A 12972-nucleotide genomic window follows, 5' to 3' on the forward strand; every position below is an offset into this window, starting at 1 on the left:
TTTAGAGTGACTATTTGGGGTTCCATTCAACCAGAAAATTTCCTTTATGGCCCAAATGATTTATTTATTCTTAGATTACCATAAGAAAGCCATAAGCTTGTTTAAAGATAAGAGGGTGTGGGAGCTGTTCCTCATACACACTTAGAAGTAAACTGTGACTGCCTGTGTCTGATATAATCCTAACTCCATGAAACTGAAGATGCCATTTGACTGGACTGTGTGAAATACACATTATTATTATTATTATTATTATTATTACTATTGGTCTTTTTGAGACAGGCTCTCCCTGTAGCCCCGGCTGACCTAGAACTCACTTTGTAGACAAGGCTGGCTTTGAACCCACAGAGATCCACCTGCCTCTTATTATTTAATTCAGCTCCTGTCAAGACAATCATCTGGTAGCCTTTTACCTGCCTTTCCCATGAAGCTACAAAAGGAGATAAACACAAGCAAGTCACCACAAGTCCTGGCCAACCTCAGACCTTGGAAGGAATGGTCTGTCTTCACAGTGTCTCTTACTTCATCGTCCACATGTTCACCAAAGCCCACGCTTTCTGTCTCGTTTCAGTGACCTACTTTTCTCTGCTTTACCTGGGGCCCTGGGGTCACCCCCACTCCAGTCGGGCACTGACACACTGATCCAGCATAGGAGGCACTGAGTCTCAAGGCTGTCCATTCCACCCTCTAGCTCTGTGTGTCTCTGGAGCCACAAGAACATTGTAGTGACAGGAAGTGGCCATCCCAGGGCTTCCTCAAGCCAGAAGTCTACTGTGGTCAGAAGCAGGACACTGATGTGGAAGAGGCACAGACCTCCAGAGGCAGGTCTAGAGACCAGAGAGCCTGGCCTCAGCCTGGGCTTCTTGGAGGCTCTCTGCACTCCCCACTTGGGTTCCCTTTCTTTCCACACCCAGTGAATCTGAGTCCTGTCAGCACTTTCCCAGAATACCCATCTGAAATCCGAAGGAGACTCAACACTACAACAAAACCCTGTCTCCCTCGATAAAGCAAACCTGCCTGAAAGGACAGCTCTTGTGAATTGTGCTGTCTGCTTGCTTTTCCGTGTAGATATTCTTGTGTACGAAGGTTTTTCTAGAATTCTACCACATCTAAAGTGTGGGTCTTCAACATAGAGAATGAAGTGTCCTACAGACAGTAAACACCCAGTATTCTAAACTCGTAGGTAACTCAAGCCTTTTTGTATCACATATATACACAGAAGTGTGATTCGGGGATAAGTTCTTAGCTTGTGTTTTTCAAAAGAGAAACATTCTCACAGCTTATATTTATCTACATTATCTGACAATCTAAAGTCTGAAATTCTGTAAGATCTAAAACATTGCCAGCCTCAACATGAAGCCACAAGGAAACTTCTCCACTGATCTCTTGGGACAGGTATCAGACAAAACAAAGGCAGGCACACAAGAACCATCCCTCCAGGCCTCATGTGCAAAGGGCATATGAAATACAAGTCACCTGGCATGGAGGTACATGCCTTTAGTCCCAGCAATTGGGAGGCAGAGGCAAGCAGATCTCAGATCTCTGTGAGATCAAGGCCAGCCTGGTCTACATAGTGACTTCCTCCAAGTGGGCTGGGGCTTTGGAGACCCTGTCCAAAAAAAAAAAATATGAATCAACTTTATGCTTAGATGCAGGTCCTATCCCTGAGACAGACCATTATGTGTATAAGGATATCCAAAAATCCACAATCATCTGGAATTTTAAACAGTTTTCTGGACTAAAACTTTAGAAAGAAGAAATAATTCAATCTGCATTTTCAAAATTGTCACAAAGAGAATTCAATTATTCATAGTTACTGTTCATGAAATTAGACTTTTCTTTAAGGAAGTCATGATTATTAGCGATAGCTGTGACAGCATACATAAATATTCATATACTTTTAAAGTCACAGTTGTGTTAAGTCTTATACACATTATCCACAGACCTTTGAGAACTAGGACCAGCATCTGGTAAGCAGGTGCAAGCCTGTAAGAGCATCTAGAGTGCAGTGTGGTACCATGTTTGTTGGTGACTTTAAGCCTCCATGAATCTCTCAAGACACTGTGATATCAGGACCTCATTACCACAGGCCATCACGCAAGAAGGGTTCATTCCTTGAAGCACCGAGGGCCAAAACAAGTCCACCAGGGCATATGACTTTGATTCGTGGACCCTGGAAACTGTTACATGCGCCAAGCCTAGATATAAACGACCCATGTGAGATTCAGATTCTGGGACACTAATTGTGTTTTCCAGAGCATTCACGGAGTCACTGGGATTTAACCATTTCAGCATTTTCTAGCATATTCTATTCTACACCAGTGTTTCTAACTACATACTTGGGTTATAAAATGGACTTTTATGACAGAAAATATTATAAATAACTATTAAACTCAAGTAGAGCATGGCATTTGCAAAACTTCAAATATGTCTTATCCTTTAAACATGGGAAGCTCACAGTCCTTCAATGTTTAAAATGTTTCAAAATAAATAGTGTGGGTGACATAGGAATCGTTCCAAAAAGCAAAAGACAAAGGACCCAGAGTTTCATTCACAGGTTAAAGGAATATCCTTTTGAAAAAGTTAGGGTTAGGTCCTCAGCTCCGGGAAAAAAAAAAAAAAGAAAAATTAGATCCCACACCCATTTTAGATAATTTGATCCCCAATGAAATGTGTGTCTTTGTATGTAGTAACATTAAAACGCACAATAACTGAAGAATAATTAACACTCTAGCTTAAACACTCAGAAAAGTGATCCTCAATAATGTATACAAATTAACATGAATGAAAATCAAACTTCCAACTCTCTAAAAAGCTCTAGTGGGGATCTGAGGTTTACTCCTGGTTAAACATGAGCATGGATACATTTAGGTGCCAAATGTGCCCCTTGTTTCAGTCTCTGACGACAAATACTTCCAATGCTGCTCTTTGAGAAATAACAGAATTACACTTTTCTTCCTGTGTTACCTGTTATTTACGTCCCTGTATCTCCCGTTGACTCTGTGCTGTAATAATGGACAGTGGGCAGAAAAACAATACGTGAAAATGGAATTCTACAAAATGTTTTGACTCGGCGACACTCCAGAGCACGGCTTCTTATTCAGTTTTCTTAACCAAACAACTTGGTAGATTAGTTCTTAAAAACCTAGGGACTTCGAGGCACATCTTTTCCTTATGACAAAAAATACCAAATAGCTATAGCACCCCAGATTCAATTTAGGGTTTAACCACTTGTATATCTAAATGTATTTTCTCCTTAGCCACGGGCTGTCTGGATTTGAAGAGATACAGAGCAAGTGAGAGTGAAGTTAGCTGTCATTGATCTTGGAACCCACTAAATCTAACTGAAAGATTGTCCAGTTATAGAACAGTTATGGGAAGACATGGCTGAAATTACAGGAGTCTATTTTACATAGACTATAGAATTCCACCAACATCTACTAGGTACTTAGACAGGAAACATGTTTTCTTTTCTCCTCCAATAATACCTGTTATGGGCCACAAAGCCACTCTAATGAAATCTAGGGAGTATATTCTAGATAACTTGAGTTTTTGAGAGAGGGAGAAAGAATAGGAATGTCATCCGTCTATACACGTCCATGTGTTTGCACATTTCACCCACAGACACCAGCTAGCCAATCCTCACCAGAGCCCCTCACCATGGAGTATGAAGCCTCCATTCCAGACCTTTCTAGACCTTTCCATCCAAGGAAGGAGTGATATGGACCTCTAGAAACTGTAATGCATTGGTGCCGTTTTCCACATTTTAAAACTAGAGGATGATTCCAAGCTGCTGCAGCTGGACTTGGTGGCACACCCTGTAGTCCCAGCACTCAGGAGGCAGAGGCAGGCAGATCTCTATGAGATCGAGGCCAGCCTGGTCTCCATAGTGAGTTCTAGGTCAGCTGGGGCTACAGAGAGACCCTGTATCAAAAAAAAAACAACCTAAAGCTGCTCCAGGAGGGAGAAAAATAGGCTTGAGCTTTAAAACCTAAACTTGGCTGCATCAAAGCTACTTGACACGCTGGGGGCTCATTTCGCACCTGAGATAGTGTTTTCTTTTCTCTCTCGCTGCCCCTCCCCTTTATTTATTTTTGTTGATTTTTTTTTTTTTTTTTTTTTTTTTTTTTTTTTTTAAAAAAAAAAAAAAAAAAAAAAAAAAGAGGACGATGGTAGGCTTGCTTTTCCCCTTGTGCTGCAGGCCTGCATTTTACTCCATGTGATTCTGTAGTTTAAAAAAGGCGGCCTTAACCCCTGTGTTCCTTTGTTCTCAGCTGGTGAATGAACAGCAGGAAAGCAGGCCCCTCCTGAGCCCCTCCATCGACGACTTCCTCTGTGAAACCAAATCCGAGGCTGTGGCGAGGCCAGTCACATCCAACACCGCAGGTAATTCACTTCCAACCGCCTGAAAGTGGACTTCGTTGAGCATATAGATAAATGCATAGCTTCTTTCTTGGGGCATTTTGTTGAGGAAATGAGTTCTTTAACTTTTACATTTATTTATCTGTGTGTGTGGTGCACTGTGGACAACTTGGGAGAGTCACTTCTCTCCCTTCCACTCTGCGGATCCTGGAGATTGTCAGGACTGGCAGCAAGTGTCTTTACCCTCTGAGCCATCTCACCAGCTCCTCCTTCATTTTAAGTGGGGAATGACGTTTGCTACCAAGTGACTTTAGAACATATACAATTCAGCATAAATTAGCCAATCGCTTTTGACTACATAAGAAATTACAGTACATATCCACCCTACCAGTTTTGCTGACATTAAGTGCACTGCTGTTCACAACTAATTTTTTGTGCATATTTCTGTATTTACATCTCTGTACTTCAGATTGCATTGCATTAAAACAAAAGCATCTATTTCAGAGTGAGGCTTTTCAAGTTCTGTTTGATGGCCTCATTATTTCTGAAAATATTTTGTGTAACAGAAGTACGACAAAATAAAACTGTGGTCTTTCTGAGTAGATTTAAATGATAATTAGTGTCCCACAGACAGGATGGTACAGAGCCAGGCTCGTTCTCTGTCAATTAAATGTGTTTCTTTCTCCCTCTTATAAATTATCTGAGTATCATAATGGGTAAAACACTCTTAGAATTAAATTCAAACAGTATACCCTCATCTGCTCAGTGCCTGGCACCCTAGGAATAAGCACTAGGCAGGAATCCATCCAGAGAGTCAGAGCACCCAGACCCTCACTTGTCTGGCGGCCACATCTCCACGTTGACTTCATTTGGTCAACTTTCACATTCAAAGAGCTGTTCAAATAAGAAGGAAAAACATGACGTTTAGAACGGAGGACCAAAGATTGAATCAGATGGGTGGTACAGTGTTTAACAGGAAAAGAAGACCCCGGTCTCATGCCTTCTTGTTAAATTTATTCCATTTTTCTGTCATGGCCTCCACTGACTGTTGGTTTGTATTTTCATTATTTCAAAATAAGTGAAGAAAATCACAGGCACAAGAAAATGTGATGTTTTTCCAAAATGCTTAAAGTTAGTATAGAAAAAGGAACTAATGGCAGGTGAGAGTACAGATCATCTAAGGGTCTGGGGGTCAAATGCCTTGTGTTCTCACCCGGCTGTCCGTGCACAAGCTAAGGCTCTCCCTCACCCATCTAGGGACCATAGCTTCCAGTTTCCTCATCTAATAACAGTAAGATCCTTATCTCATAAATTACTCAGGAAGATTGAATGAAGCCATCTGTGAACCTGCTGGGCCCCTGTGAACTCTAACCAGTGCAACCACTCCTGGCAGATGTCAGGTGGAGACAGTATGCTTGATACTGCCTCTTCATCGCATTAACGTCACACCCCTGCAATTATTTTCTAAATTCAGCTGTCACTTGGGGTACTCAGGAATGTAGAATGGCACTTGGTACATTTTAAACAGGAAATTAAATAAATTCAGGGGCAGTCACATCAGATTCATCCTCCTGAAGCTGGAGTTCAGCACTCTGATCCTGAAGAGTTACCCCAGAGAAGACCAAGAACCTGTGTTTCTTAACTGCAGGCAGTCCCACAAGAATTGAATGCATTAATTATGAAGTTATCTTTACTTTTCATTTCTCTCAGATGAGGACACCAAGCCTGCCCTAGGGACTGGAGCCGTTGTTGGGGAGATTGCAGGGTCAGTAAATATTTGCTGCACAAGCATGAGGACTTGAGTTCAATCCCCAGAACTCAGATAATAAAAAACTAGTCATGTACTTATAATCCTAGCACTGGAGTGACTGGAGACAGGACCCCTGCAGCTTGCTGGCCAGCCAGCCTAGGCAAATCGGCAAGCTCTAGGCCAACCACAGTGCCCATCTCAAAAACAACGTTGACAGGACCTAAGCAATAACACCTAAAGTTGACCTCTGGCCTCCATTTGTACATGAATGCACACCCAAACATACATATGGAGAGAGAGAGAGAGAGAGACAGAGACAGAGACAGAGACAGAGAGAGAGCAGATTTAATGCAAGAACTATTCTTCACCTTGATTTTCTAACCTGTGGAAGAGGCCTGTGACACATAAGAAGGGCCAATCTCATGCAGTCCCAACACCTCCACTGTTGGCCCCTGCCTTAGCTTCCCAGGGAGGTGGTTACAAAGCACCTGCCAGAAGCTCATAGGAAAATCAACAGAGCCCAGAAGCTCTAAGCGCCAGGTCAAGGCATTGGCCCAGCCAGGCTCCCTCTGCAGCTTGGTCCAAGACTTTCTAGTCCTTTCCCCTGTCCCTTGGTTTGTGGCAGCTAACCCCAACCTCCACGTGATGTTGTGACCATGTGCCCATCTCCCAGCCTGTACCTCTGTGTCCAGATTTCCCTTTTAGATGAAAATATCTGTCACTTTGGAATGTGGCCTGGCCCCTCCAGGGCAAACTTTAATCACATTTTCAGTGAGGTCACCTGCAGTGTTGGGACTTCATCATAGGAGAGAGGCATGGAGCACAAGTCAGTCCCTAACATGACTCTCCATTCAATCCGTCTGCTGGACACAGATTTTCATCCTGAAAGGACTCATGTTTGACAATCTTACAAATATGTCTCAAGGCAAAAACATATTTTTAAATCCATAAAGAATGTAGTTCTTATAGGAATCAATGCAAAGTAAACAATGTGAGAAGTATTTTTCTAAAGTGGTGAAATGATTTTTTTCTCTAACAAACCCTTAATGGAATTTTTATTATAATTTTTTGTATTTAGTATTTTTATTTTATATGTGTGAGTATATTGCCTGCATGTATGTAAGTGCACCCCTGTTGTGCAATGCGTGTGGAGGTCAGAAGAAGGCTTCACATCCCCTAACTGGAGTTAAGGACAGTTGTTAGCTACCATATGGGTGCTGGGAATCGAACTCGGATTCTCTGGAAGAACACCAAGTGTTCTTAACGACTCAGCCATCTCTCCAGCCCTTTATAATCATTTCTAAGTATTTCACTGTTGTGGAGTTTCTGATTCTTTCTATTTTGTTATCTAATGACGACGACTCCAAGCTGATGGTTCCTTTGTGTTTCCCATTCATACCTTAAATTCTCCTGAATTCATTTGTAGTCAAGGTAAACAGCTACTTCCTTTGCCCTCTCAAACCACATCCTTGGATAAGCTAAAATAATTGCTAATATCCATGATTTTTTGCAAGACTAGAAATGGACCCAGAGCCCCATACACACTGCACAAGTGCTTCTCCACTGAGCTGTATTCCCAATCATCTTTCTATGTTTAGTTTTTTAAAATGAGGTCTTATTAAGTTGCCCAGGTTGGCCTTGAACTCACCCTGTAGCCCAGGAAAGTTCTGACTCTTCTACTTCTCGAGTAGCTGAGATTGCAGGTCATTCTACCAGGCCCAATGAAAATCTTCGGTTTTAAAATGGCGGGTACATAGAGATCCCATGCAAATCAATACAGTAAATTCTCTGCAAGTAACTAAACAATAGATGTGATGCATTACACCACAAGTAATTGATAAAATTTGCAATAGCATCTTGTTCTATAATTTAACAACTCAAATATATGTTAAAGCACAGGACAAATGTTCCACATAATTTCCAAAATAGAAGCAGGTGTCCTTGTATGATTTATGAAGCTACATAGTCTAGAAGCATTTCATCTACGAACTTGAGCCATTAGACAGTCAATTGGAAAGGAGCCATTTCTCATGGTTGAAAATTTTTATAGCTTCTTTTATTTGGAGTTTGTATGCCTATATGTAAGATTCTTACTTATAAGCCACCTAATAAAATAACCTAACTGTAAAATTAGTATAAGGTTACATAAGGATACATTTCTATGAAACTTGAATGATCCTTGAGCTGGTGACGTCTCAAGAGAGCTTAGAAATCTGAGGGGCAGATTTAATGGCACATCCCGATAGAAAGAACAGGTTGGTTGAATTAATTAATACAGTTTATCTACGTGGAAGTTTCTGGCATTGCCTATTTAAATCATGTCTCGTTATGTGATAGCATCTCATAGTCTGTCTACCACCAAGGTATCCAAGCAAGACTTCTTACAAGGTGCTACTCTGTTCTGCCTTGAGCAACCTGACTTCCCAGGGCCAAGAAGACTAGTGTTTCTATACGTTCGCAGTGGTCTGGGGGAGCCTTCCAGTTCCAGACTGTCAATCTCAGCTGCCCTGGAGATAGTTAGGAACAGCCACTTTCACAGAGTGTTATCTTCCACAGTCCAGTAATTCCATCCAGTGGAATTCAGTTATCCACAAAGATAGTTTCTAAGGTTGTCATCTGTTTAAGTCTGCCTCAGACTGTGCAGATTTCCAAGTAATCAGGAGCTGAAGAAAAAATACACCATATTAAAAGTTTGCACACTGCCTCTAGGTTCAGGTGGTGTCTAGGTAGGAGTGACAGTCTGTATTTGAGTCTCAGCTTGAACACCAACACATCAGCTGAATTAGCATCTTACCTCAGCTCAACCGTAACAAGGCACCACAAATGCAGTGTCCTAAAACAACACGATTTTTTTTTATATTAAAGTTCCAGAAGTCAGAAACCCTCTGATCAAGATGTCATCAAGGACCCATTCCTCTGCAGACCCTAGGAGAGAGTATCAATTCTGCTTTCCCAGCTTTTAAGAGGGCATCTGTCATTTTTGGCTTATGGCTTCTGCCTCCATCCTCAAAACCAGCTTCATCTCAAATTCACCCTCATATCCCCTTCTCAGACAGAATCTTACCTCCCGGCTTTCCCCTGTGAGGCCACTTAGACAGTGGAAACTCACAGCCTGTGATCTGTAAGTATAAGTGGGCTACACATCTGGGAGTAGGATTATACTTAAAAGATTGGATCTGCACTCTTACACATATTATACACATATGAATATGCCCTCACATGCATGTGCCATCATACACACGTGCCCTCACAGGCACTATAAGAAGAAATTACCCTCTTTGAGCACAAATATACTGGAAACTAAAGTGTCTAAGAGACACTTTTAATTGAATCATGAAAGTCAGCAAAGCACACACCCCCTCTCATACTCAGGCACGCTCTCTTTGAAACACTTGGACAGCAGTAAGATCCTTGTTTCTAAGTCTTGACTACCACAACCCCCCGCACTAAAATATACCATCTCCTCCAGAAGTCAACAGCTACCCCCAGCCTTGTCTGTTTTCAAAATCGTCATCCTCGGGCACTGTCAGCTTCAAGGCTTGCCATTAGACCTCCAAAACACTTCTTCCATCAAATGGGTCTCAAGTAGAGCCTTCGGGTATGCCAAGTTCTGGTTTCACATTTACAGAGAAAAGAGCAAAAGAGAGAGGACACAGAACCCTGGATACCTGAGTGGAGCAAGAATGAATCTGAGCAGGCTTGACTATTCGGTTCCCTCCTTTAATTCATTGTGGCTCTAGATTAAATTGGCCCACTAGTTATACATTGTAGCAAATGTACTTTCAATATGCAAGTTGGTGTTTCTTCCATCACAAGGAACTCACATTGTTTCCAAAGCCCTTGCCAGCCTCATAGTATTGAGAAGTTTCTACTTAGCCCCTCAGTGGGTAGAAAGTGTGTGGAGCCCTAACTTGGCTGTCTGTCATGCTTAAATTTGACACATAAAAACAGGCACCTCATCACTAGAGGCCCCTTCTCACCACCCACCTTCCAGGGCTTCTCACCCCCCAAACCCTCCTCCCTGAGAAGCTTCCTGTTAGACAGGAGCTCCCACCAGCCAAGGAAACGCAACTGTGACAAGCTGACACCTTCTGGCTGGTCCACAATAGATTCACTCCATAGAGTCTAGAATCTTCCGTAGAAACAAAATCTTTACCTCTTTCATGTCCTGTCTCTGTTTTACTTATTGGTATACCCCTTCTTTTGATCATTGTGTGGATTTGATTGTGACCTGAAATAAACAGGTAAGAGGGGAACAGGAGAATATCAAAAAAGGGAAAGATTGCTCAAAAATAGAAAGTACATCTTTGTGTGTGGAGCTCTAGGGATCAAACCCAAGGCCTGGGGAATGCTAGGCAAGCTCTCTAGCACTAAGCTCCCTCCCTCCTGCCCAGAAATAACATTTGCTGATATCTACCAGTAAGTCCAGCACAATAGGTTAGATCATTTAAGCCTCATCACATACGTAAGGACTGTGGATTTACAGATGAGGAAACTGGAGCTCAAGCTCCTCAAGAAACTTAACACAGCTGAGCAACTAGAGCCGCCCTTGGAAGCCGAAAGCTGGGGTTCAGGGCTCCCTCACACATCAGAGAATTCTCTGAGCTCATGCATGCCTGCAGTCTGGCTGTGTGCACAGAAAACCTCCTGAGGAGCAGGCAGGCCAGCAGGGGGTAATGGAAGGGGGTTGGACCATCATCAATGCACGCCTGTTCTCAAACCAAAGAACAAGCAGGAAAGTGCAGCAGGGGTCACTTAGACTGTGCAGGGGCAACACAGAGCTCTACACAGCCTTGGCTTTCCTAAGCTGGGGGAAGAGTCCCAGGCTAGGAAGCTACCAGGCCTGCACATCACTAGACCTGCACCCAAGGCCCTGCCCGCACCCCAGCCCCGGCCCGCACCCCAGCCAGCCTCTGCAGCACTGAAGTGAGGGGGCTTCTGTCCTTTGTTTTCTGTTCCTCTCCATGACCTAGTCAGGCTTTGCTTTGGAACAAATTATTATTTCTGCCTTCCTTATAGTATTTAATACATTGTAATCAACCTTCTTGGAAGTAACAGCGTAACCGTTTTATAGCTGGTTACATTGGAATTAAAACCTGCATATTAAACAGCAAAGGCATTAGCATGCACCTGTTCATCACCTGGATTATAAAACCCCCCTGCATGAGAGCCAAACGCCATGCGTTTTAAGAGCAAACTGCTTAATTAACTAAAAGATGGCTGCCAGCCTTCCTGCAGACCAGGACACTTTGCTGCTCAAAACGAAAGACATCTGGAAAACACACCCAACCCATGAACATGGATGACTGACCGTTTCCTGGAAAATCCACATGTAAAGTAAATCTTCCCTAGAATTAAGCAAAGCAATAGAACTCAGATTGGGTTTATCGTCCTCTTTTCATCCCGGGCCTCCTCGCTGCAAAGGCGGCCTAGGGGATTCCCACCTGCATCAAGCCCAGGGGAACCTGCAGCCCCGCCCGAGTCTCACAAACTGCCTCCACCAGCCAATGGTGGGCCAGCCTGACTTGCTGACTCTACCCATCCTGTGAACACAGGGGCTCTGCACACCCAACAGCCACACCTATTTTAAAAATCACTGCAGAGCCTTGGAGAGAAGGCTCAACTGGTGACGTGCTTGGCTTGTAAGCAAGAGGCTCTGAGTTCTGTCTCCAGATCCTAGGAAGGAGAACAATTACCAGGATGGTGCACATTTGTAATCCCAGTCCTGAGGAGGCTGAGGTCAGCCAGCCTAAGACCAGGGAGACTCTGTCTCCAACACATCTAAAGGTGGCGGGCATCCAAAGAACAGGGCCTAAGGTTGTCTTCTGGCCTCCACACGCACACGTACCCCCACCACACACATGTACATACACATGTGTACCCCCACCATACCACATGTACCCACACACACATACCCCCACCATACCACATGTACCCCCACCAAATACTCATACCCCCACCACACATACCCACACACACGTACCTCCACCACACAAGTACACACACACATGTGTACCCCCACCACACACACATGTATTCGTGCCACACCACATGTACCACACATGTACCTCCTCCACACAGGTATATACCCAAGACACACATGTGTACCCTCACCATGCCACATGTACCCCCCCATATACATACCCCCTCCACACACAGGTGTACATCCATGACACAGGTGTATCCCCACCACACACTCATACATACACATACCACACAAATGAATGTAATAAATAAAAACTACAGAAAGCAAAGGACTCCTCTGATCCTCTTCTGTCTCCCGTAGTGTTGACCACTGGCTTGGACCTCCTTGACCTGAGTGAACCTGTCTCTCAAACCCAAACCAAAGCCAAGAAGTCTGAGGCCTCATCCAAGAGCTCATCCCTAAAGAAGAAAGCTGATGGGCCCGACCTCATCAGTGCAGATGCTGAGCAGAGGACCCAGACTCTGCGGGGCTCTGAGACCTCATCCTTAGATCTAGGTAAGCAGAGGTTCCCAGCAGCCCTTGTCCTGTTGGTGTTGACATGGCAGGAACATTCCCAGATAAATTTAGGAACGTGAACGCAGGAGTAGGAGACATGGGGGGGCGGGGGGAGAGGCCAGGGCAGAGCTTCTTTTGGGCATGGGCCGAGCCACAGAGAGTTCAGGTTTGTATCAGTATTGATTCGTTTGTTTAGGGGTTCCTCCCCCATGTGATGGCTACCAGGCCCTGGAGTTATGGATTAAAGTAAAGGGTGTAGCTCGCTCTCTGGGAGCTCTCAGTTTAGAACAGGAGAGAACAAACAAGAATCACAGCATCCCTGGAGACAGCCAGGCAACACAGTAGCCTTCAGCTGGCCTGAGGACACGTTCAAGATGAGGAC

General features: G+C 43.7%; 1 protein-coding gene across 10 annotated transcripts in view; it reads left to right on the forward strand.

Moving 5' to 3' along the window:
* Pex5l (peroxisomal biogenesis factor 5 like) overlaps positions 1 to 12972 on the forward strand; it is a 208812-nt gene that overhangs the window by 139420 nt on the left and 56420 nt on the right. For all 10 annotated transcript variants that reach the window (XM_008838652.2, XM_008838654.2, XM_008838648.3 and 7 more), the window contains 2 exons: positions 4272 to 4383; positions 12396 to 12590. In XM_008838652.2, the coding sequence (XP_008836874.1) occupies positions 4272 to 4383; positions 12396 to 12590 (307 nt within the window). The remainder of the gene's footprint in view (positions 1 to 4271; positions 4384 to 12395; positions 12591 to 12972) is intronic.

This window comes from Nannospalax galili, unplaced genomic scaffold (genome assembly GCF_000622305.1).
Source record: "Nannospalax galili isolate Female #2095 unplaced genomic scaffold, S.galili_v1.0 scaffold179, whole genome shotgun sequence".
Classification (NCBI taxonomy): domain Eukaryota; kingdom Metazoa; phylum Chordata; class Mammalia; order Rodentia; family Spalacidae; genus Nannospalax; species Nannospalax galili.